Consider the following 25,942-nt stretch of genomic DNA (forward strand, 5'->3'; position numbering starts at 1 on the left):
AGGGAAGAAAAGGGTCACAATAACTGCTGATTTCAACATAGATCTAGCCAGTGAAGCCAATAACTCAACAAAATTCATTGATATGATTCAAATATTGGGTTTCAGTGCAAATTTCACTGATTTTACTCAAGTAAACGCAACGTCTACAACATGTATAGTTAACATTTTAACCAATTACACTTACAATGAGGCAAATAAGTATTGTTTAGATTTAGGACTTTCTGATCATTGTGCTCTGTTTATGGAGTTACCAAAAACAATAGAAACCTGCTCGAAAAAAACCTACATCAAATGCCAGTTCAGCAAAGAAAATATGAAATTATTCTATAATAGATTAGATAAGGTGGAGTGGACTACAGATCATAGTATTTCCTGCTCTGAAAATTTTGCTACTTTCATGGAAAACTTCCTACACGTTTTTAATCAAACTTTCCCCCCATACTGTGCATCATAAAAAAGTACGAAATAAAGTAATGTGGGTTAGCTGAAGGAATAAAAATCTCTAGTGCAATAAAAAGATGGATACATAGGGAACTAAAAGAGAACAAAAGTCCTGATTTTGTTATTTATGTAAAAGATTACAAAAATATTTCTAAGAAAGTTGTAAAGGTGGCCAAATAATAGATTTACATTGGACAGTGAAAACAAATCAAAGGCATTATGGTCAGTGATCAAAGTTGAAACAGGTACCACAGCTAGAGACCATGATACTTCTGAAATCAAGATAGAGGATAAAATTATTATAAATCCTGCTCGATTTTCTGAATTATTTAATGAATTCTTTATAAACGTAAACAAATCTCACATCAATGCAGAAGATGACCCAGACAATGTAAATTTCTTCAACAGTGAGCATTTTGGAGGCAAATTTTCACCACATTTACCAAAACCACTGTAAAAAATATAGAAATTGTGATACTATCACTAAAATGTAAAACATCAGCAGGATGGGATGGGATACCCATGAAAGTGTTAAAAACAGTCTCTAAAATAATTGTGCAACCACTAACAATAGTTAACCAGCCCCTTCAAGAATTATTTTTTTTATGTATCATGTATCATAAGTCATTATGAATATACTGTATCATAAGTCATTCCACGTGGGAAAATGTATCTAAAACCAAAGATGCTGTAACTTACCAAACGAAAGCATTGGTACATTGATAGGAAACAATAAAAAACACACAAACACACACACAAATTTCGAGCTTTCACAACCTAACGTTGCTTCATCGGGAAAGAGGGTAGGAGAGGGAAAGACGAAAGGAAGTGGGTTTTAAGGGAGAGGGTAAGGAGTCATCCCAATCCCGGGAGCGGAAAGACTTACCTTAGGGGGAAAAAAGGACAGGTATACACTCGCACACACACACACACACACACATATCCATCTGCACATATACACAGGCAGACAGTGCAAAGCAAAGGAACTTGCCCCCCTTCTTGCAGCGGTCTACCATAGGTCTCTAGAAGGGTGTAGCATTCCAAAGGATTGGGAAAGGGCACAGGTCATCCCCATTTTCATGAAGGGACGTTGAATAGATGTGCAGAACTATAGACCTATATCTCTAACATTGATCAGTTGTAGAATTTTGGAACACGTATTATGTTCGAGTATAGTGACTTTTCTGGAGACTAGAAATCTACTTTGTAGGAATCAGCATGGGTTTAAAAAAAGATGATCGTGTGAAGCCCAGCTCGCGCTATTCATCCACAAGGCTCAGAGGGCCATGGACATGGGTTCCCAGGTAGATGCCGTGTTTCTTGACTTCCGCAAGGCATTCGATACAGTTCCCCGCAGTCGTTTAATGAACAAAGTAAGAGCATATGGACTACCAGACCAATTGTGTGATTAGATTGAAGAGTTCCTAGATAACAGAACGCAGCATGTCATTCTCAATGGAGAGAAGTCTTCCGAAGTAAGAGTAATTTCAGGTGGACCACAGGGGAGTGTCATAGGACTGTTGCTATTCACAATACACATAAATGACCTTGTGGATAATGTCGGAAGTTCACTGAGGCTTTTTGCGGATGATGCTGTGGTATATCGAGAGGTTGTAACAATGGAAAATTATACTGAAATGCAGGAGGATCTGCATTGACGCATGGTGCAGGGAATGGCAATTGAATCTCAATATAGACAAGTATAATGTGCCGCAAATACATAGAAAGAAAGATCCTTTACCATTTTGCTACAATATAGCAGGTCAGCAACTGGAAACAGTTAATTCCATAAATTATCTGGGAGTAGTCATTAGGAGTGATTTAAAATGGAATGGTCATATAAAGATGATCATTAGTAAAACAGATGCCAGACTGAGATTCGTTGGAAGAATCCTAAGGAAATGCAGTCCGAAAACAAAGGAAGTAGGTTACAGTACACTTGTTTGCCCACTGCTTGAATATTGCTCACCAGTGTGGGAGCCATACCAGATAGTGTTGATAGAAGAGATAGAGAAGATCCAACGGAGAGCAGCGCGCTTCATTACAGGATCATTTAGTAATCACGAAAGCGTTACGGAGGTGATAGATAAACTCCAGTGGAAGACTCTGCAGGAGAGACACTCAGTAGCTCGGTACGGGCTTTTGTTGAAGTTTCGAGAACATACCTTCACCGAGGAGTCAAGCGGTATATTGCTCCCTCCTACATATATCTCATGAAGAGACCATGAGGGTAAAATCAGAGAGATTAGAGCCCACACAGAGGCCTACCAACAATCTTTCTTTCCATGAACAATACGAGACTGGAATAGAAGGGAGAACTGATAGAGGTACTCAAAGTACCCTCCACAACACACCATCAGGTAGCTTGCAGAGTATGGATGTAGATGTAGATGTGGATGTAGTTCTACTAGATAGTGTTTGAGCTGCTGCTCAAATTTGGGAAGGTCCTGGACAAAATGGTTTCAGTGATGGTGGGAGAGCACTGAAAACCATGCAGTTTTTGTAATGGACTCCTTTTTGTACAATACTACAGTTGTTTAATTCATAATGGAAGTCCATCTTCCTCCTGGTATTGTGCGTATGGTATGAATCATTGGCTTTGCATAGTTTCTCCTTTTTACCAAGGAAACATTACAGGGAGTAGATACATTGACAAGCAGTTGTCAGTATCCATAATTTTCTAAAAAATGTTTCTGCAAGAATATCTAGGCTGGACTCCACTCATTATCATCATAACTCTCTTTTCGGTAATGAATATTTTTTTGGAAAGTGGCTGATTACCCCAGAAAACTATGACATACAAAAATAGCACATGGTAGTAACTAAAACAAGCAGTTTTTGTGGTGTCTCAGTCACAGACAGTGGAAATGGTGTGAATAGCAAATGCTGCTGAGCTGAGTTTCTTGAGAATTTGTAAAATATGTTCAGACGATTTTAGATTGCTGTCAATGTGTACACCTAGGAACTTAGATGACTCAACTTGTAGTAATCCACTACCATTACATTTAATACTTAATTGATCCTCCACTTTTTTGCTTACTTGGAAATGAACAAACTGTGTCTTATTAACATTTAGTAATAACTCATTGCTTATGAGCCAATTAAGTACTTCATTAAAGACAATACTGGCCAATTCCTCAAGATTGTGGCTGGGAGCTTTGCTGATGAGGATGGAGGTGTCGTCAATGAAAAGAGTAAAATGAGTTTTGAAGCTATTACACAAGGGAAGGTCATTGATAAAGATGCGGAAGAGAAGAGGGCCAAGTACAGAGCCCTGAGGAACATAACAGCCAATAGGGCCCCAGCTAGATGACACAGAGTGCCGCCCACAATCGTTCAAAATGGCCTTCTGCTTTCTCCCCATTAGGTGGGATTTAATCCATGAGTCAGCTGATCCACTTATGCCATAATATTCAGCATTTGTTATGAGGATTTCATGGTTAACACTATCAAAGACCTTAGAAAGGTCACAGAAGATACCAGTTTATTATTAAAAGACTCTAAGATTTCATGGGTGTAGGAGAAAATATTCATATACTCTGCTGAAGTCCAAACTGGCTACTGTCTAATATCTTGTAATGAATGAGGTGGTCAACAAGTCTTTCTCAAGAATTTTAGATAAGGTTGTTAAAAGGGAAATAGGCCAATAGTTGGTAATGTCAGTTTTAATACCTTGCTATTGTGCCAGCATACTCTGAGTGAGGCATATTTAGTGCTATTGTATGCTAGAACATCCACAAGAAAATGATTCAGATATTTCAGCACCAATTAATGCTCTTTTGGCACTTTTGGAAGATTACAAATTCGTTTTCTCTTGAACATATTTGAAGAGATATTTACTTTCACTGATGTGTTATACAACATCCTTTAGAACCAAACAAGTCATACGTTGCAATGCGAACAGAAAATCCAAGAAACTTGCCACTCCATCGCCTTGATGACTGTGAACAAGTTTTCCAACAAACCATGTTGCAAGTAGGAGAACCTTCAAACATGAAAATATCAACTATAAACACATCTATTGGGAAGCATTTGATAGCCACTTGGATTTAAGATTTCAAGATCTTGGATTTAAGATTTCACGATCTTGGATTTAAGATATCAAGACTATTCTAAATGAATTTTTTGCCATTTGAAAACTATGAACAATATTCTAAATAGCTCCCTGAAAACAACTACCAAAGTTTCTTAGCTACACATGGAAAGTTCTTTAATGCCATTCAATTGAAAAATGAGCAGATTGCAGGGTACAGTACTGAAGGGTTAGGAAATGAAACCTTGAGTGAAGCTGCAAAACCACAGAGCACTAATTCAATGCTAAACAAAAGTTATCAGCAGTTTAATATGTTAATGTCATTACCGTATAGAATGCCTGAGAGCAGTGCTGTTTTTTGGGGGGAACGCTGGGGGATGCGTACCCCTAAACTGTTTCATCGACAAAGTAATTTTTTTATGATGTTGGGAACTTGGAAGAGTGCCAAAGATTTATTTCAAGGACGTAAATTTTTTATTTCAGTTTTTTGTGTTGGTAATCACAATACAAACAATGCCAGTGCAGTTTTTGGTGGGAAAAGCGATGTCATTGACTGTTTCAAGCATTTCGAAGCTGCGGCAACTGTTCTCGACAACTGAATCACTGGCAGCCAGTTTGACAAGCATCTAGTGCCATCACCCGCTAATAGTGGGTGATGGTAGTGCTAAACAGATATGTGTACACTCAAATGCCGAGCTACCGATAGATGTCTCTACAGTCCCGCTACCATGATGATGTTGATGACTTCATGGCTAAAAGTAGACGGGTGGTATTCCATGCTTTAATTATAAGTAATTTTCACTGGATTATATCCAGTGTCGGAGTACCCTCAAACTCTTTTTTAGAAAAAAAGCACTGCCTGAGAGTATGTTTTGAACAGAAAAATGTTTTCAGAGGTGATGAGCATTGATAGCTACTCTCAAAATTTTTTTTGAAAAGAGAGAATGTCTCATCTAGGAATTATTTAAATTGGAGGTCACTTGCTAGAAGACAGAAGGAAAGAAAATTTATTTCAGGAGATGGTTACCAAATCTCCCAATCTGTCAGGGGTGAGTTTAAAGCCAGAAACCATTTATTTTCTATGAAACTTTGCTTATGGTAGTGTAAATTGATATTAATTCCAATTGTTTCAATATTTATTCTTTCAATTTAAATTACTACCATCTGGGACTTCACTCTTGAATATTTATTCTTTTAATTTAAAATAGTAGGGTACCAGCTGTGAATCACGATGAGCCTGTCCATTGATTTACCATTCGATGGTAGCCACAAAATGCATGGCTACTCTGTACTGCCTGGCTCTTTCCACTGTCCAGATGAATGCATACACTCATTGCAAACGAAAGGTGTTCAAAATACATCATTGGTAAAATGGGACTGTGCATTTTAACACATTGCAAGACACCGTTACAGGTGCATCTGAACAGCTTGGCAATCATGGCCAGTCTCCCCTAGCTCTTCCCTGGTCTGGCTGTCCCATTATGTGGAAGTCTAGGTAGAAATTCTTACCTGCAGCGAATGTGCAGGTGCTGCAGCACTCTTGTGACACCTTGCACCAATACAGAACATTCTGCCCACCTAATTTATACAAATTACACCAACACAAATAATCATAATACGTCAGATCAAATAACCAAACAACCAAGGAAATAAAATCACTGCAAAAATGATGTCCACTGAAAACAAAGGAAACATAAATTCAGTTAGTAACTGAATAGTTATGAACACTGAGGCCTATGTTCCTCATGGAACAACACAGATCTTTTAAGATGTAGGGGCCTGGTGAGTGTGGTCGATTCCCAGCACAAATGAAGCTATAATGTGTAATCTCTAACTTATTTACTTACTATCAGTCGTTTGATGACTCTGCATGTCTGAACTGGTATGAACATATTAAAAAGGAGAGATCTGTTCACTCAACATTATTGTGGTTCATCAGAAACATTAAACACACTTGAAAAGTCATTACATGATTTCGTAGCTAGCTGCCAGAGAATATTAACTTTCTTTTACTACCTTTGACCTGCTGCAATTCAAACTGAAGTCCCACAGTACAATTAGTGGCACTGCATTGCAGGATCACTACATCAAGAAACAGCAAAAAAGTAGCTGTAAGAAGACATTCAAGGTAAACAAAATTACAAATAGCATCATGAACTCTTCATGGAGGTACCCTCAGGAAGACAAATATAAATCTGAGTCAACCATGCAAATTTATTTTGGTGCCCTGAGGACATGGATAAGAGCTATGGAAAGAAGAGACTTTTATGAAAAATAAGAATTTTCAGAAATCAGTAGAAGAAAATATGGCATTGCCTCGGGCAACAAAATTAAACAGTGAAGAATATACAACAAACACACACTTTAGAGTAACCCAAAGTGATTAAAATATGTAAAAAAGAGCAATTTTTGACTTGTTACAAACCAAATAGCTCTTAATTATCACAACAGAATAAATAAAGGAGATTAGTAGACAATAGCGACCAGGTTTATGTGTTGAAATAACTATTGACATGTGAATCTCTGTGCTGTTTCTGGGACAACAAGTGCAGCCGGTACGTCTGACATCATTGGTGGCAGTCAACCTCCACAAGAGCAGAGCAATTCCACATTGTGGAATGTTGGCCACTTTGCTGATTACACAATGACCAAACAGTGTCTGATTGAAACATCACTGTGCACATACATGATGGCATCACAGCTGTTGCTGCAATGAATTAGGTGAGCTGTAATGTGTACCACCTCCAGAATTTCTGTAGTGTTTCATTTTATAACAATTTGTCAAAATACTTTTTACTAAGATTAAATTGAACAATGCAAAATCCAAGGTGGAATGTAACAATACCAATGAAGGAAAGTTGCTACTCACCATATAGCAGAGATGCTGAGTCGTGATAGGCACAACAAAAAGATTTACACAATTAAAGCTTTCGGCCATTAAGGCCTTTGTCAGCAGTAGACACACATACACACACGCACACACACACACACACACACACACACACACACACACACACACACACACACACACACACACATAAACACAACTTGCACACGCGTCTGCAGTCTCAGAGAGCTGAAACCACACTGCAAACAGCAGCACCAGTGCATGATGGGAGTGGCGACTGGGTGGGGTTAATGAGGAGGCTGGGGCGGGGAGGGGAGGGACAGTATGGTCGGAGTGGCCGACAGTGAAGTGTTGCTGTTTAGACGGAGGGCAGGAGAGAAGATGCGGAAGGGGGAGGGGTAAGTAGCGGAAAGGAGAGAAATAAAAAGAAATTAAAAGACTGTGTGTCGCGGTGAAATGATGGTTGTGCAGTACTGGAATGGGAACAGGGAGGGTGCTGGATGGGTGAGGACACTGACTAACGAAGGTTGAGGCCAGGAGGGTTACGGGAATGTAGGATGTATTGCAGGGAAAGTTCCCACCTGCGCAATTCAGAAAAGCTGGTGTTGGTGGGAAGGATCCATATGGCACAGGCCGTGAAGCAGTCATTGAGATGAGGGATATCATGTTTGGCAGCGTGTTCAGCAACAGCATGGTCCAGTTGTTTTTTGGCCACAGTTTGTCGGTGGCCGTTCATGCAGACAGACAGCTTGTTGGTTGTCATGTCTACATAGAATGCAGCACAGAGGTTGCAGCTTTGCTTGTGAATCACATGACTGGTTTCACAGGTATGCCTGCCTTTGATGGGATAGGTGATGTTAGTGACCGGACTGGAGTAGGTGGTGGTAGGAGGATGTATGGGACAGGTCTTGCATCTAGGTATATTACAGGGGTATGAACTGTCCCACTGCCATTGTCTTTGTCCCATTCTTTTTGTCCCCCATTGCTACTGTCTCTATCTTTCTCATTTATAGTCTGCTGTCTTTATCTCCAGTCACCACTGTCTCTTCTCCACAAATGTTCTTGAGGATGGTTTATTTGGGATTTTGACCCTTAGACTGGGAAATTTTTAACAGCTGGGGTTAGCGGATGGGAGAAAGTGGACAAATTTTTCCCGTTCTGTGGGGAAGGGATGGACAGGTGTGGAAGGGGAGGGCCAGACACACCCCCCTTCCTCCCCAAGCCTATATACGGTTCCCACGCATCTCTTTCTTTTATTTCCACTGTCTCTTCTCTCTTTTTCTACCATTGCTACTATATCTACCTATTCAAAAATCAATCATACGCTTAAGTGGCAACAATTTACTTACCAGGTAACAGTTTAGAGTCCAGAAAAGCTGCTAGAATGAGAATGTCATTTATAAATTCACTCATTAAACAGTAAGTGCCTTAAATAATAATGTATCATCAGCTGGTATTTTTGCGATCCTTCCAAGGTGTCTGTATAGATCATGATACTCTCTTAGAAGACTCTAGTCCTCTGGTATTGATGGTTTTATGCACAGCTGGTTTGAATGATACTTGACAAACAGAAAGTGGAAGGTCATGCTGAATAATTCTGACAGTGTCAGAAAGGTAGAAAATTTTAGTGACTGGGGGGAGAAACCACCGAGAGTGTCCCAAAGGATTCCTTTCTGGGTCCACTCCTATTCCTTATATATGTGAACAACCTTTCACTAAGCGTTCAACCAGCAAAACTGGTACTTTTTTCAGATGATACTAATGTGGTACTTTTCTGTTGCTTTTTATGTAATGAGATTTATTATAATCTCATTACATAAAAAGCAACAGAAAAGTTGGTGAATGATATTTTCCAAATAATTATTAAGCAGTTCTCTGAACATGGACTCTCCTGAAATTTTGGAAAAAAAGAAAAACACACTACATTCAGTTCTGTGCAATAAGTAGTCATATCAAAAATTGGTGTGACACATTACCAGGAGTCAGTAAATAGAGTAGAATGCTCCATATTTTTGGGTGTACCTGGCAGAAGCATATTACTGAGCTTCTCAAACAGTTAAATTCAGTTACTTTTGCTCTTCATGTAATTCCTAATCTTGGAAACACATGTATCAACCTCCTGACATATTCTGCATATTTTCACTCAGTAATGTTGTAGAGAATAATTTTCTCAGATAACTTATCCCCTAGAAAGAAAGTATTGTTTGCACAAAAGCAAACAGTAAGAATGATATGTCATGTTCGCTCACGCATGTCATGTAGGTATCTTTTCAAGGAGCTGGGTATTTTAACTTCACTGTCACTATAAATATATTCAAAAATGAAATTAGTCATTCATAATCCATTACAATTTGAGGAGGACAGTGATGTACATGCCTACAGTGCTAGAGGGAAAAATGATCTTTATTACCAATTGGTAAAACTGTGAGTGGCTCAAAGAGGAGTTCAATATACAGCAACAAAAGATTTTGATAATCTGGCTAATAACATAAAATGTCTGACAGCCAGTGAAGCAAGCTTTAAATCTAATTCAAATTCACTAATCCTGGACAACTCCTATTCCAGTGACAAGTTTCTACTTAAAAACAGGTAGCCAGTAAAAAATAATATAAAAAAATAAATTAAGTGTAGATGCATGAGTAGGACTAAAAATAATAATGTGTTCATTAATACTGACACTAATCATGTATAAATAGCCTGTAAACTGACTCATTTCACATCATTTTGGTAAAAGAGTCATTCAAATGATCTATAGAACAAGTAACTAACCAAATAATTAAATAACCACCTCTCTTTCTTTTTTACTGCCACCATCAATATCTCCTCTCTCTTTTAAGTCCACTACTATTGTCTTCATCCATTCTCTTTTCCTTCCACTGCCACTTTCTCTGACCCACCAGCACTGTCTCTGCTCTCTGTCTCTCCCACTAGTGCTGTCTCCTATCTCTTCCAACATCAATGTCTCTCTGCTACTCTCTTTTGCACAAAAAAGTGTGAATATGTTAAAATGCTGAAATTTTTGCTGAGGAAGGCACAATGAGGTTTGAGGCAGCTGGTTTCGCACTTTTGTGTCAGAGTTTGTTAAAGAGAAACCTATTCACCCTATATGTGCTCTGACAGGAGCACTTTTCAGCAGTTCCCTTCTTTTCCCTATTACAACAGGGTGTGCTGCTTATATAAAATTAATTCTGTGGATCAGTAAAGTTTTTACCCTTTATTTGTATATTATGACACACTCACATACTTTGACACTTATACACAACATAGAAGTATGCACAATATAAGGGCAACACAAAATTGTCTCCCATCGAATGCAACACCACTTTACAAAAAATGCACATTTTAGGCCACACTTACAGTATACCAAAAAATGCAATGTTTTATTTGTAAGTACAATGAATTTCATACGATCACACGATAAAATCATTTTTTGTAAGGTGTTTACCCCATCTTGTGCCCATTATAGAGAGACAGCGCACTGTCTGATTGATGAAATAACTGCAACAAAAAACATAGTCTGGTGTCCTCAGAACCGTTCCATGACCCCAGAACCCTTGTCATGTGTTAACTAGATAAGTTAAAACTACCTTTCTATGTCAGACTGGAGGCTGAAAGTCTGTAATTGATGATGGTATTCAGAAAGTTTTAAAGCTCTCTGAGAACATCATGTTAAGAATATATAGGAAAATTTTGATTATTTGGCATGAGCAGAAATCATACAAATGGCATCCCTACAAACAGGTACTCTTGGTACCCAAAATTCCTGTTTTTTGGGGTTTTTTCCAGAAACTGCCAGTGCATTTATGAGCCAACTAAGCCAACGCTACACAACACATAATGCACAAGAACCAACCAATTTTTTTTCAATTTGTCCGGGCTAGAGCAAGTGTGTAATATTTTAATTTTGACCATTTGCTGAAGGGTTACTACAATATGCCTGTTCTCCCTATTGGTATACAAATGGCCACTAGCCCAAGGGGTACCCAAAACACTTCACCCATTATCTCTATGATCAGTAGAACCTAAGATATGACCTCCTGATAAATTGCATAGTCACATATGGCATTTGGGAATATATTGGTGCTGTGCACTGTCATGCATGAACCAATGAGACAGAAGAACAAGCATTGTTGTGTTGCTGAACTACTGAAAAAATTCTTGAAGAACAAACAACATAATAATCACTTAGGAATAAAGGAGACAACTCACCAAAAGGCAGAGGTGCTGCATTGTCAATAGCTACACAAACAGATGGTGCAGAGCATAGCTAGATTTCAGTATGCACTTCCTTGTTCAAGCTTGGGGGACATGTAGGGGCTTATCAGAGAGTGGGCAGCTACATACGGACAAGCCAGGGGTGCAGGTAGAGGGGGCAAGTGGCAGATAGGTGGGCACATGATTTTGTAGTCTAGGGTGTGAGATAACAGCATGCAACTAGCTGATGTGGGGGCACAAATTCAGCGGCGGTAATGGGGCAGGGGACAGGGGATGGTGTACACACACACACACACACACACACACACACACACACACGAGAACAAAGGATGTGCTGTAAGGATGATAGCTCTCACCTGTGCACCTCAGAAAAGCTGGTGGTGGTGGGGAGGATTCATGGGGCATGGATTGTGAAGCATTTACTGAAATCTCACATGTTGTACTCTGCTGCATGTTGTGCCACTGAGTGGTTTACTTTGTTTTTGCCATCAGTTTGACAGTGGTCATTCATTCCAGTTGACAGCTAGTTGGTTGGCATACCCCCACCAGCATCAGTCTTTCTGAGCTGCACAGATGGAAGCTATTCTTATAGCATATCCTTTGCTCCTGTAACCTTCCTGGTCTAAACCTAAGATAACTTACTGCCCCCCACCGCCGGCCGGGGTGGCCGAGCGGTTCTAGGTGGTACAGTCTGGAGCCGCGCAACCGCTACAGTCACAGGTTCGAATCCTGCCTTGGGCGTGGGTGTGTGTGATGTTCTTAGGTTGGTTAGGTTTAAGTAGTTCTAAGTTCTATGGGACTGATGACCTCAGAAGTTAAGTCCCATAGTGCTCAGAGCCATTTGAACCATTTTTTTTTTTTTTTTGCCCCCCACCCTCCACCCAATTGTGTGTGTGTGTGTGTGTGTGTGTGTGTGTGTGTGTATACACCTTCTCCTGCCCCAGAATCCCAACCCAATTTATGTCCCCACATCAGCTACTTGTTGCTGTTATTTCATGCCCTAGTCTATGAGATCACATGCCCAACCATCTGCCACTCTGCCACCTGCCTCCTCTGCCAACAGACGGCTCCCCACTCTCCCATGAGCTGCTAGATGCTCCCCCCAACCCCCTCCCTGCCTCCCACCTCTCTCCATCCCTCACCCCACGCTACCACACTCACCCACCTCACCCCAGCACACTCACAGTGCGCCGGGAAAGAGCTGGCAGTCAACTGAGCACAATGACGGGAGACAGGAGTGTATATGTAGGTGAGTGTGTCTGTGTTTGTGTGTATATTTTTCCTGCACGCTTGAAAAAGTAAGTGCATTCCGAAAGCAAGTCATGCTCTGCACCTTTTGTTTGTGTAACTATTGAAGTCACAGTGCTTCTGTCTTTTGGTGAGTTGTCTTCTTTATTCCTAAATAATTTGTAATTCTCTACCAGAACTTTCCATACATTATTAAACAAAATAATAAGATATTTCTATGTAATTCTGAGGTATTATATGATGAAACAGGAGAGAGAAAAATAATATTGAATTGTTTTGGAGCTTATGGAAAATAAATAAGAAACATCTACTAACTTGTTCTCTTGTTAAAAACTTTGGTGTGACATATTAAAGAAAAAATTAAGTTATATAAATCATATAGTTAAATGAAAAACATGTTAGTAACTTGTGCATGATCACAGATTATAGACAAAGGAGTTCTTTTATATATGTATTAAATGTGAATACCAAAATAAAACTATAGCCTAGTTGCATAAAGCATGTTGCCTACCCAACTTCTGAAGTTTTGATAATAGACATTTATTTATGTAACTGTAACACACCATAAAATTCTTCACAAATATCAAAAACTGATGTGGAGATACAGACAACCCATTCTTTCTGTAACAGACAGTTGGCCAAGTGTAGAATCACAAAATTTGCGTGGAATGTTCGAAAGTAAGTTCTAGTATGTAGATATTATTATAACAACAGTTGGTTTTGAATTGAGAAAGGGAGCAAAACTGTAGCTGGTTGTAATTTAAGTTACAGTTTTGCTCCCTTTCTCAGTTCATGTGAAATTTCTCTTCCATCCACCACTTTACTTAAATTTTGCTGAATTTGAATTAAGTGAAATTACCACAGTTAGTTGTTTGAACAGACTACATTAAATACCATGGCTCAAGCAACATACTTTATAAAATAAAGTTTTGTTATTTCAGTCAAGTGACGAAAATAAGAGATGTATTAAAATGGACATTTATTGGTTCTGACCTAAAATTCCGAGTCGATAGTTGATGGTAACAACAACAACATCTCGATCCATTAGATGTTCAGGTCCATAGTAGCTACCAGCTCCACTCATAAATCCACCACCATGTATATAGACAAATACATCAAATAAAGAAGACGGATTGTCTGCTGACGGTAGCTGAAACAAACAAGAATCTCATGGATTGTTAATTTTGACAGGATATATAATTTTAAATTCAGTTTCTGAGAAGCTTTTAAGTATTATTATGTGACAATTTTTGCTAGTGTGCAGGCACACAAAGAAAATTCAGTTTCAATTAATACTATGTGACCACAGTAAAATGGAATGGCAACCATAACTGATAAAATTACAAAAAGAAAGGACACATAACAGAATCCAGTCATACATTGCACACTTAAAAAAAAAATTATTAAAGGTGTACAGCTTTGCTTCCACATCAGGCAGTTAGCTTGGACCTCGGTCTACATAACCTCATTCAAACATTATTCAATTTGTGCCTGCCTCACAAAGTTGTTCTTGACTGAAAATGTCAGTTTATGAGCCTAATTCTCGTCATTTGTGGGAGGTGTTACTGTTTTGTTTCAATATGAAGAAGAAAACAGCAGCTGAGTCTCATTGAATGCTCTCAAGTATGTATGGTAAGGATGCTATTAGTGAAAGAACATGTTGTGAGTGGTTTCAACACTTCAAGAATGGTGATTTTAACATTGTAGACCAGCATAGTGGTGGAAGAGAGAATGTTTTCGAAGATGCAGAATTGGAGACATTGCTGAGTGAAGACTCACATCAAATGCAAGGAGAATTGGCACAATTAGAGGGAGTGACACAGCAAGCCATTTCAAAATGTCTCAAAGCTATGGGCATGATTCTGAAAGTAGGAACTTGGGTCCCGTGTGATCTGAAACCAAGAGATGTTGAATGGTGTTTGTGTGTTTGTGAACAGTTGCTTCAGAGGCAAAAACGGAAGGGATTTCTGCATTGCATTATGACCGTGGGTGAAAAATGGGTTCATTACAATAACCCTAAATGCAATAAATCATGGGATATCTCGGCCATGCTTCCACATCAATGACCAAACCGAATATTCATGGCCCCAAGATCATGCTCTGCATTTGATGGGACCAGCTCGGTGTCATGTACTATGAGGTGTTAAAACCAAGTGAAACAATCACAGATGCTCATTATCGAATACAATTAATGTGTTTGAGCAGAGCATTAAAAGACAAATGTCAGGAATACAGTGAGAGGCACGATAAAGTGATTTTGCAGCATGACAATGCTCAACCCCATATTGCAAAAGAGATCAATATGTACTTGGAAATGTTAAAATGGAAGTCCTACCCCACCCGCCATATTCTCCAGACATTGCTCCCTCTGACTATCACTTGTTTAGATTAATGGTGCATGGTCTGGCTCACCAACACTTCCGTTCTGATCTCATGAAGAAGTCACAAATTGGATCAATTCATGGATCGCTTCAAAAGATGAAAAATATTTTCAACGCAGGATTCATACACTGCCCAAAAGATGGTAGATAGTAGTAGCCAGCGATGGAAATACTTTGAATGATACGTGTGTAACCAATTTGTTTCATTAAAGCCTCAAATGTTGTGGAAAAACAGTGGAAGCAAAGTTGTACATCTTGTACGTAATGTAAAGCTGAAATCAAATAAACATATACAAATACAAAATGACAATATTAGCTCCTATACTCACTCCATAATTTCATAATTTCTTGATGATCTGGTGATATGTTTGAGGGGTTGAAAAAAAGAAGTCTTGATAGGATAACCAGATTCTTAGATCAGTTAACAATAAATAACTGTAATATAAAATCATATATTTAATTGAGTATCAGAATAGAAATGTTAATGGTGTAAACCTATTCAGATTTGATAATATCTTTGTTTCTTTATACCTATGTTTTATACATGGCCAAGTTGAAAGATGCTCATTCTGCAGTGAACAGATGCACCAAGGTGGAAAAAGTCATGGGATTCCTTCTAATATCATGTCAGACATCGTTTTGCTCATCAGAGTGCAGCAACTTGACATGGCATGAATTCAACAATATGTTGGAAGTCCTCTGCAAAAATAATGTGCCAAACTGCCGCTACAGACATTCATAATTGGATACTTAACTGTAGAATGGTGATAAGTGCCAAATTCATGAAAAATGTGATAAGTGGTTTGAAAGGCCCAGGATACCATGGAGGATTACATATTAAAAGTGCTATGTCCACCAAGAATTCCAAGTGGTTACACTTGCCACCGCTATATGGCAATGGTGCCTGATTTCATTATAATGGTGCAGCTGAGTTTGTTTCACTTTGCTGCTATGGTAAGTGTATGCATAGACTGCTGTTCTGTCCTTTTTTGTGAATCATTGCTCTTCAGTTTATAAGGTATATGTATAAACATTGCAGAATATTATGATCATATACAGTCATATAACATTGTCAATAAATGAAATATTATACACCTACACGTTATCTTCAAATCATTTTGTACATATATGATGTCCATATGTTAGGTTACGGTGGATGAAAGCCACATGGGTGAGAGACAGAGGAAGAATGGTAGCGGATCATTCAGAGATGAACAGAAGAAATTAAAGATGAAAGGTTTCCTGTATGAAACACACAAAAGAGAGAGAGAAAGTTATACCAACTAGGAATCATCCCTCACCACAGGTACAGTTTTAAGCCCTTTAGTGGCTGTAAATCTATGTAAGGAAGTGTAGGGAATGATGGGTCTTCTTAGTGTCACATCAGTACAGCATCATCAGCATGCAAGCTACAACAATGCTGCTGAAAGTTGCCAGCAGGGAACAGTTCGGTTTTCTATTCCAAATGGTACAGAGGATCTTGTTGCAGTTTTCAAAACCACTTTTATGAATATTTTTGCTGCTGGAAAGAAAAGGCTGAAAATATTTATTAAGAAGAAAAATCTTGGAGAGACAACATTGACCAACCACAGAACAATACACACTCAATCACAATACAGAAATGAAGACAAAATGTGTATAAAACAGCTCATAAATGACTTTCCCTGGGAAGTTAGTCATTACAGCTGAGCAAGATCAAGCAATAAATACCTCAGTCCTGACATGAATATTTCAAGAATGTACTCACACTTTTAAAATGTGTTTCCTGAAAGCACCATAAGTTCCAGTTATCATTGTAGAGTCTTTCTAAAAGAATTTCACAATCTTTCCTTCCACAGACCTAGGACAGATACCTGAAAGACATGTGACCTACTGAACATTAAAGCAAAAGCAGGTTCACCACAGTCACACATGCATTTAGAGATTCACCATACGAAGGCCGAGATGGCACAGAGCCTTCTGAAGAGTGATATCAGTTCTTCTCATTTCCCTGACAGTGACATCTGCTACATATCGATTGATATGCAGCATGTTATGTCTGTGCCCACACTAATGCATTCCGAGATGTTTTATCACCACCAGTTATCTTGTTACAACTTGGCAGTATCTGTAGGTGACACCCTTCAGTCTTACATGTGCATGTGGGATAAGAGTATCACTAGTGGAGGTGGAAATGAAATCACGTCATGGATTCTGAAAGTATTAAACACCAGGATAACAATGAAGAAAAACCTTATTGTTTGGAGTGACAACTGTGCTACACAAAACAAGAATTGAAAGATGGCATTTTTTTTTCTTTTTCTGGTGGCAAATGGTTGTTCACATGAGTAGATCAACTTCCTAGTTAGTGGGCACCACTTCCTCCTCTATGGCTCTGAGTTTGCCTTGATAGAGAGAGGAAAGTCAGTGATGAAGGCATTTGTACCCAGTGACCTATGCAAAATGGTCAAGGAAGCAAAGGTTGTTAGACCTTTCAAAATAATGTCTATGAATTCTTCCAATTTTTTAAATATTCATGATGTGGCGGATGAGATACTCTCTACAGAAAAGCTGAACACTTCAAAAGCTTTCAGCATCACATTTGATTCAACAGATCTAGCAATAAAAGAATGTTAGACCGGCATGGAAAGGATCCATAAGGTGAATGTGCTCAAAAAAGGAAAACATGTCAGAAACATTCAATCTGCTACCTTTGAATTTATTTCCTAGATCCATTCGATTACAGATGAAAATAAGAAAGATTTAAAGGTTGTGATACCTTACCTGGAAAAAAATTAGCAGAAAGAATATTATATGCTGATCTGTGAAGACTGACTAAGAACATAGCACCTAGAATAATTTGATGGGACTTAGCACCTTTCATAAATGTTTCTGTTTGAATTGCCTTCAGCAACAAACAGTTCCAACTGTGTCATGAAACCACCACTTCTTTATGACAAAATACTCTCATTTGTAATGTGGAAAAGTTTGAGGAATAAATAATTAAAACACTGCACTACAGACAGTTCATTTGTAATAACTTCAGTTCATAAATCTGGCACTCTGTACCTTTCTACAGTTAAGTATCAAATTGTGAAAGTGTTGCTGGTGCAGGAGTTTCTGCACAAACTGACCTCTTAATCATGTCCCATAAATGTTTTATGGGATTCATGTTGGTGATCTGGGTGGCCAAATCATTTTTTTGAACTGTCCAGGATGTTCTTTCAAACCAATCATGAACAACTGTGGCCAGGTGACATGGCGCACTGTAATCCATAAAGATTCCGCTGTTCTTTGGGAACATGAAATCCACAAATGGCTGCAAATGGTCTCCAAGTAGCTGAACATAACTATTTCCAATCAATGATTGATTCAGCTGGACGAGAGGACCCAGTCAATTCTGTGTACACACATCCCACAACTTGATGGAGCCACTACCAGCCTCCACAGTGCCTTGTTGACAACTTAGGTTTATGGCTTCATGGAGTCTGAGCCACACTCGAACCATGCCAACAGATCTTCCTAGCTGAAATCACGGCTCATCTGACCAGGCCACTGTTTTTAAATCATCTAGGGTCAAACTGATATGGAAATAAGCCCAAGAGAGTTGCTGCAGGTGATATCATGCTGTTAGCACAGGCACCTGCGTCGGTCATCTGCTGCCATAGTCCATTAATGCCAATTTCACTGCACTTTCCTAATGGGTATGAATGTCATATGTCCCACATTTATTTCTGCAGTTATTTTATGCAGAGTGATTTTCTGTTAGCACTGAAAAATCTACACAAATGCTGCTGCTTTTGATTGTTAAGGCCATCAGCCATTGTCCATGGTGAAAGATAGTGCCTGAAATCTCGTATTCTCAGTACACTCTTGATACTGTGAATCTCGGAATACTGCATTCCCTAACAATTTTTGAAATGGAATGTCCCACGCATCTAGCTCCAACTACCATATTGCATTCAAAGTTTAATTCTTGTTACGTGGCCATAATCACATCAGAAACTTTTTTGCATGAATCACTTGAGTACAAGTGACAGCTCCATCAATGCACTGCCTTTATACCTTGTGTATACTATACTCCTGTCATCTGTATATGTGCATATCACCATCCCATGACCTTTGTCATCCCAGTGTGTATTTTATGGTCAACAGGCCCTTATTTTTTGGTGTAGTTTCCTTTTAAGCAAGTAATTTTGTCAAAAATTTATCCATAGGTAACAGATTCATAGATATCTCACAATCATTTCTATGGTGTCACCATATTTTCCAGTTGACACAATGTAGTACCACAGGAGGTAGCCAAGGGTGTAAAATCTGATGAACAGTAAGAACAATCCATCAGTTCATACTACAGATACACCAGTACTCGTCCTTTTGCAGCAGCTTTGTGAGCAGCTGTATGTTCCTGATAAAATATTATATTTTCCTATTGTAATCCAATTGCTCCAGAAGATATCTGTACTATTCAGCTGTTATTTTTTTACTCTATTCAAGATAAATAATAGGAGGAATCCCTTTCACAGCACAAAAATCATTGGTCAAACCCATTATGACAAATGAAATCAACTTCACCTTCATTGGTGAAGTTGAAAACTATATTTTGCATTTACACACTGTTCCCATCTGTGGTAGTGGTTTTGGGACATCCTCCGTATGAGTTACCTTCAAAAGACTATGACCACATTCATATAAAATTGTCCATTCCTTAACTGATAAAAATGAAAGAGTAAACACCTTTCAGATACTTGCTTGCCTTGCTGAGTACACTGTTCATTCATGCACAGCAAGGACTTTGATTGTAACCTCCTATGGGTAGCTATTGTGCTCACTGGTTTCAGACTTTTTATTCCTGCAGGAACTCTTGTTTTGTTCTTCACTACCTAGTTGGGCATGATCACAACCTGCTCACAACATGAGGACTGGGACTTTTAGATGTGTTATTGCTGTAAACTATATCATTGTCAGTGAATTAATAAAAATTAGCATGGCAGCAACAAAAAATATAGTCTGTCATCATCAAACCAAACAAGCTTGCAAAATAATACTAAATTTGTTTTCCAAAAACTTCTTTCAACATCTAATCTGATGGCTCCCATGTAAGAGAAGTACTGTATTTTAAACACATCTACAAACAGAACTAACCTTCTGAAAATGCCATTAGGAATACTGAGGGCCACTTTCTTACAATAAACAGTAGTATCACAGCATAACCACACTAAAGTCCAAATCTAAAACCAGGGTTTACAGTTAAATAAGACACCAAGCAGTGAATGCACATTTATTACAAATGTCAGCATAGAGGTAGATTAGAACTGAACTCCTGAATGGAAAATGGAGTTATTTATACAAATTGTGAATATGCCAGATTCCTCTTATAATATTCCAGAATAAACATTATATACATAATATACTTCATGAACCTTCCAGAAGTGATAAATAGTAAGTAGCAAATATTTGCTGGTTGTCTGGTTTGAATTGATGACCACAGAAAACCAACCCGTTATGCTAACCACTATGTTACATTGCATGCATCACAGCTTGCAGCATTGCTTCCTGTCCTCATGAAAGTTCTCACTAGAGCTGACTGCAGCAGCCTGGATCTAGATTTACCAATGGTCCCTTGTCTGATGACACAGACAGATCCTCGCATTCTCATCATGTTGTTTCACCCTCTTCACTATGATGAGCATTGTTTAGCTTCTTCCATCAAAGCTTCATGATCATTGAGTGGGTTTTCAGTTATCTTGAAGCTCCCATTGTGCCTCTGGATTGCAGTAGGGCTTCATACAGAGGACATAGATAACATGTCTGCACTGTTGTCTTCTTGATGAAGGGTCATAATCCTTGACTTAACATCCAACAACTGATGTAGGATATGATATGGCCCAAAGTATTGCTTTAGTAACTTTTCTGATTGTTCCACTTCCTGAATAGGCATTAAAATTCATACCAGGTCTCTTAGGCTGTATTTCACTGGCCATTGCTCTTTGTTAAAGCACTCTTGCTCTTTCTCCAGGGTGTCCAGGATCTAATGCCAACCAGCTGTCTTCTTCAGTCCTGGAGTTTAGGTGTTTCACACAGTCATCATGAGTATCATCTGGTTGAAATGGAAACAATGAATCCATTACTGCTTCAACCTCATGACTTTGGAGCAGAAATAATGGAGTGAAGCCTGTAGTGTCTTGCTGCCCTGTGTTACATGCAAAGATCATGATGGGTGATACTATATCTCAGTCTCTCTGTTCAACATCAACATACATTGGAGTATATCTTAAAGTATTCTGTGAGTCCATTTGTCTGTGGATCGCAGGAAGTTGTCATTCCATGGTGATGTCACAATGTCAAATTACCTCTGGTACTAGTCTCAACTGGAAAACATTTCCACAATCAGAGATCATCACATGGGGTGCTCCATGTTTCAAAACAATAATTTTTACAAGGAAATTACCAATTAACAGTACTCTGCAGTCAGCACAGCTTCAGTGACAGCATAGTGGGTAAGGTAGTCAGTGCAGAATATTATCCATCAAGTCTCATTTGTCAACTTTGGGCTAGTTTGATGGAATGGTGACCCAGAGGTAATCTGTGACATATGCTTCCATCATTGGCATTCCTTACAGTTGCTCTCCTAATGGTTCAGTAGACACCTAGCAGGAGACACTTGCATTTGCTTCTGTCTAACATCTTCACAAACCCCAGGTGACCAGATTTTGGAGCGATGTGGAAATACTGGCCATAGATGAGCTGGGATGGTGAGCAACCCTTTCCATCCCACTGGATCATAGGTCCTCTTGTACAACACCTGGTTTAATAATTGGAATTCCCTTTTGGTTGGTACCTCCTTCTACAAGGCTTCTATGGCTTTCAGCAGTGCTGGACTTCCTTCTGTTCAGCAGTAATGTCATTTCATCCAATGGAGACTGAGATTTCATCTACACAGCTGTTTTCTTCCAAAGGATTCCTTATTTAAAGCAGTTAGCATCCTTGTCTTTGTGTTAACTTTTCTACACCAATGTGACGTCATATTCCTAAAGCCTCAGTATCCATCTTGAAAATTGACATGACGGGTCCTTCAAGCTACTCAGCCAGCACAGAGAATGGTGGTCATTGCAACAGTGAATAGTTTGTCAAATGAATACTGCCAGAACTTGTTGATGGTCAAAACAATTGCAAGGCTCTCTTTCCAGTTTGTCAAGAAGTTCCTCTCAGTCTTGGAGAGTACTCTTCAAGTGAGAGTACTCTTGAAACATAAGTTATTGTCATTTCAGCAACTTTCTTAATCTTCACTAGAACTGCAACTATCTCATAATTCCTAGCAGTTGTGAGAAGTTCTGTCTCATCATTCTCATCATACAATGCTAGCACTTGATTAGACATTAGCACCTCTTTAAGGACAAGAAAGATCTTACAACCCATTTCAGGAAAATTTGCTGTCTCCCCACAGTATTTCTTGCAAGAGATGTGCCTGGATACAGGGGTACAGAGGTTCTTTCTGAATCACCAGTAGAATAGGTACATTTCAAGAAAACTTTTCACATCATTAATTTGCTGAGGTGTTAAAAAATCTGTGACTGCTCTTAATTCCTCTGGATCGGGACAGACTCCATTGCCAATCCCTATGTGCCCAAAGATTTTTATTTCTTTGGTGGGCAACAGGCACTTTTTCAGATTCAGGTGGAGACTTGCAGTCTGAACACACTTTAACACAGTTCTCAGTTGATCTACATGTTCTTCATAATTTCTCTGTATCAAGACTGACTCCATTGCCATTCACTAGGTGCACCAAGGTTTTTATTTCTCAAGTGGGTACAGGCACTTTTTTAGATTAAGGTGGAAGCCAGTGGTCTGAACATGCTTTAACATGGTTTTCAGTTGACTTAAATGTTCTTCAGATGTCTTCAAAAAACAACACTGACACCCAGATAGCAAAGACGAGCAGTCCATTGAAGGTATCAAAGTAGATTGTTCATCATTTCCTAGAGTGTTACACAGTCCAAATGGCATAGCTTTAAACTGATAGATGCCATCAGGAAATATAAAGACAGTCTTTTCCCAGTAAGCCTAGCCAACTTTGATTTTCCAGTAGCCTGCATGCATGCCCGTAGTTGAGAAACACTTTGTTATTTTCAAACAGTCTAGAATGTCAGCAATGCATGGCAATAGGTAGACAACTTTCTTCACGATTTTGTACAGTCATTGACAGTCAATGCAGAAATGCTATGTGCCAACCTGCTTCTTTACTAGAAGCATTGGAGAGGACCTAGGACTGTGAAGGTTCAATGTAGCATCTTTACCACTTATTCCTGGATTATCTGTCATTCATCCAGTGACACTTTATAAGATTGCTGGCTCATTGGTAGATGATTCCCACTGTTGTTACAGTGTTCTATTGTGAGCCATTTTCTATGTTTTTCCTCTGGATTTGAAAACATTCAAAAATTGATGCAGACTGGCTATGTATCACCAATGTTGTTCCTCAGGCAGATAGGGCCTACTGACAGTTGCCTTCCCTGCATTTACTGTAGTGGTAGTGATACATGATCTATTGTTGATGACACTAAGTTGCCTATCCTGGACTGGTTCAGTTGTTTCTACACACATACTTCTAGGAATTAGTTGTGGTTGCTAAGGAAATTAGTGATCTGAAGTTCAGCTCAGCCACCTACAAGCTTATTATCCCCAATGGCATGTAGATTTATTTTGTGAGCTTACAGGGTAAGATGATGGGTTTCATAACACAGATGAACTATAACTGTGTGCAGTTGACAGTCATGAATATAACTTTTAGGATGGTTGACATATGGCAGTGTAGTAGTTAGCAAAAACTTGCCTGCTTTCTCTGCAATAGAGTACATGTTCTGTGTGTCCACAGTGGAAACACACCAGTGTGTTGTCTCTGTCCTCCAAATGCGTGTTTTTCCGTGGGGCATCACACTTGGCACCAAATTTGGTAGTACTTACGTTGATCAGGTGTTGGGTTGTTGGCTGCAGCATAAGTCCAAGTTGGCCAAGTCCTTTCTTCATGGTGCATTTGGCTGGTGGTGGAGATCAGCGCTCCTATTCATTAACATTCTCTACTACCTCCTGATGTGTCAGTTCAATATTTATGCCTGCTACATCTTGCTTAGTTGGTCTGACAGTTCTGGATGCCATAAAATGTGTATCTCTTCTCTCACTCCCTGATGTATGAGAGAAGTGAAGTCATTGTTGTCTTCCGCAACTGCCTCAGTGTGACGAAAAAAGCTGGGATATTTTTACCTCCTCTTGTTTTGCCATCTGCTTCCTTAAAATTCGTTTTTTCACTTTTAACTAATTACCATTAATATATGCAAGTACAATGTGTATTTTCATAACAGAGAAAGGCTGACCCTCAGTTTTAAAGTAAGTAACACCAGATCTAATTTTGTGCTTAGTGTTATGTATGTAAGTGATTTTCTAATTTATTTTGACTATTCCTAGTTAGTATCTTTTGTTATAGGATGAAATTGTAATTGTTTCGTATCTTAAATTCTATTGTTGACATATAAACAAATATAAATTCTGTACTAGTTATAAACATTTAGAGGAACAACTAATAGTATGCATAAAGTGTTTATTTGGCCCTATTCAAAAACATATTAGTAAAGCCAGACCTTAATTAGTTCCAAAGAAATTAACAGTTTTGTCAAAAGTACCGTATTTTTTTACGTAACTATATTTGTTAATTTCATGATTTAAACATATAATTCAGCTTAACCCTTGTAGTAGAAGAAACTGTTAAAAAGAACCAATTTTTTGATGTATTCAGTTAATTTAATGAGTTGTTCAAATTGTAATTTCTGTAAATTTAACTTCGAACAATGTGTAGTTTTAGCACCTATTATTGTGAGGATATATAAGGGCCTGATTTTTGGTCCCAAAACAGTCAGACCATGGCCAAGTTTCAGACGAGAAACCTGTGTTCGTTAGAACAACAACAATGCTTCAACTTTACTGTGGAATAAGTGTTAAACAATTAGGCCACAAGTATAACTTGTGGATATTTTGTGATATTGTATAACAATACACTGTATGTAATTATTTTGTATGGGGTTTTTTGTATGGCCAGTTCACATAAGTATAAATTTGAAAAAAAATATATGTCGTGTAGCTTTTGATAAGATTTCTTATGTAATAATCTTTTTTTGTGTGTACATTTTAAACCCAGTTTCTGGCGTCACTGGTGGTCATTGAATTGCCCAGTAGCTATTTGCAATATCTATCTGGTCAATCCAATTAGGGAGTGATGTGACGAAGCAAGCTGGGAAATTTTGACTTCCTCTTGTTTTGCCATCTGCCACCTTAAAATTCGTTTACTCACTTTCAACTATTTACTATTAACATACGTGAGTATAATCTGTATTTTCATAATAGAGAAAGGTTGACCCTCAGTTTTAAAGTAAATAACATCAGATCTAATTTTGTGCTTAGTTTTTTGTATGTAAGTGATTTTCTTATTCATTTTGACTATTCCTAGTTAGTATCTTTTGTTATAGGATGAAATTAGTAACTGTTTCATAACTTAAATTCTATTAAAATATATTAACAAAACCAGACCTTAATTAGTCCCAAAGTAATTAACAGCTTCGTCAAAAGTACCGTATTGTTTATGTAACTGTATTTGTTAATTTCATGATTTAAACAAATACTTTGGCTTAACCCTTGTAGTAGAAGAAACTGTTAAAAAGAACCAATTTTTCAACGTATTCAGTTAATTTTTATGAGTTAAGTTTTAATTGTAATTTCTGTAAATTTAACTTCGAACAATGTGTAGTT

The 25,942-nt window shown here is 38.4% G+C and overlaps 1 protein-coding gene across 3 annotated transcripts in view; it reads right to left on the reverse strand.

The window, feature by feature from the left end:
- LOC124615138 (venom carboxylesterase-6-like) overlaps positions 1-25,942 on the reverse strand; it is a 202,162-nt gene that overhangs the window by 79,041 nt on the left and 97,179 nt on the right. For all 3 annotated transcript variants that reach the window (XM_047143003.1, XM_047143005.1, XM_047143004.1), the window contains exon 3: positions 13,779-13,935. In XM_047143003.1, coding sequence (XP_046998959.1) covers positions 13,779-13,935 — 157 coding nt within the window. The remainder of the gene's footprint in view (positions 1-13,778; positions 13,936-25,942) is intronic.

The sequence above is a fragment of the Schistocerca americana genome, chromosome 1 (genome assembly GCF_021461395.2).
Source record: "Schistocerca americana isolate TAMUIC-IGC-003095 chromosome 1, iqSchAmer2.1, whole genome shotgun sequence".
In the NCBI taxonomy this organism is placed as follows: Eukaryota; Metazoa; Arthropoda; class Insecta; order Orthoptera; family Acrididae; genus Schistocerca; species Schistocerca americana.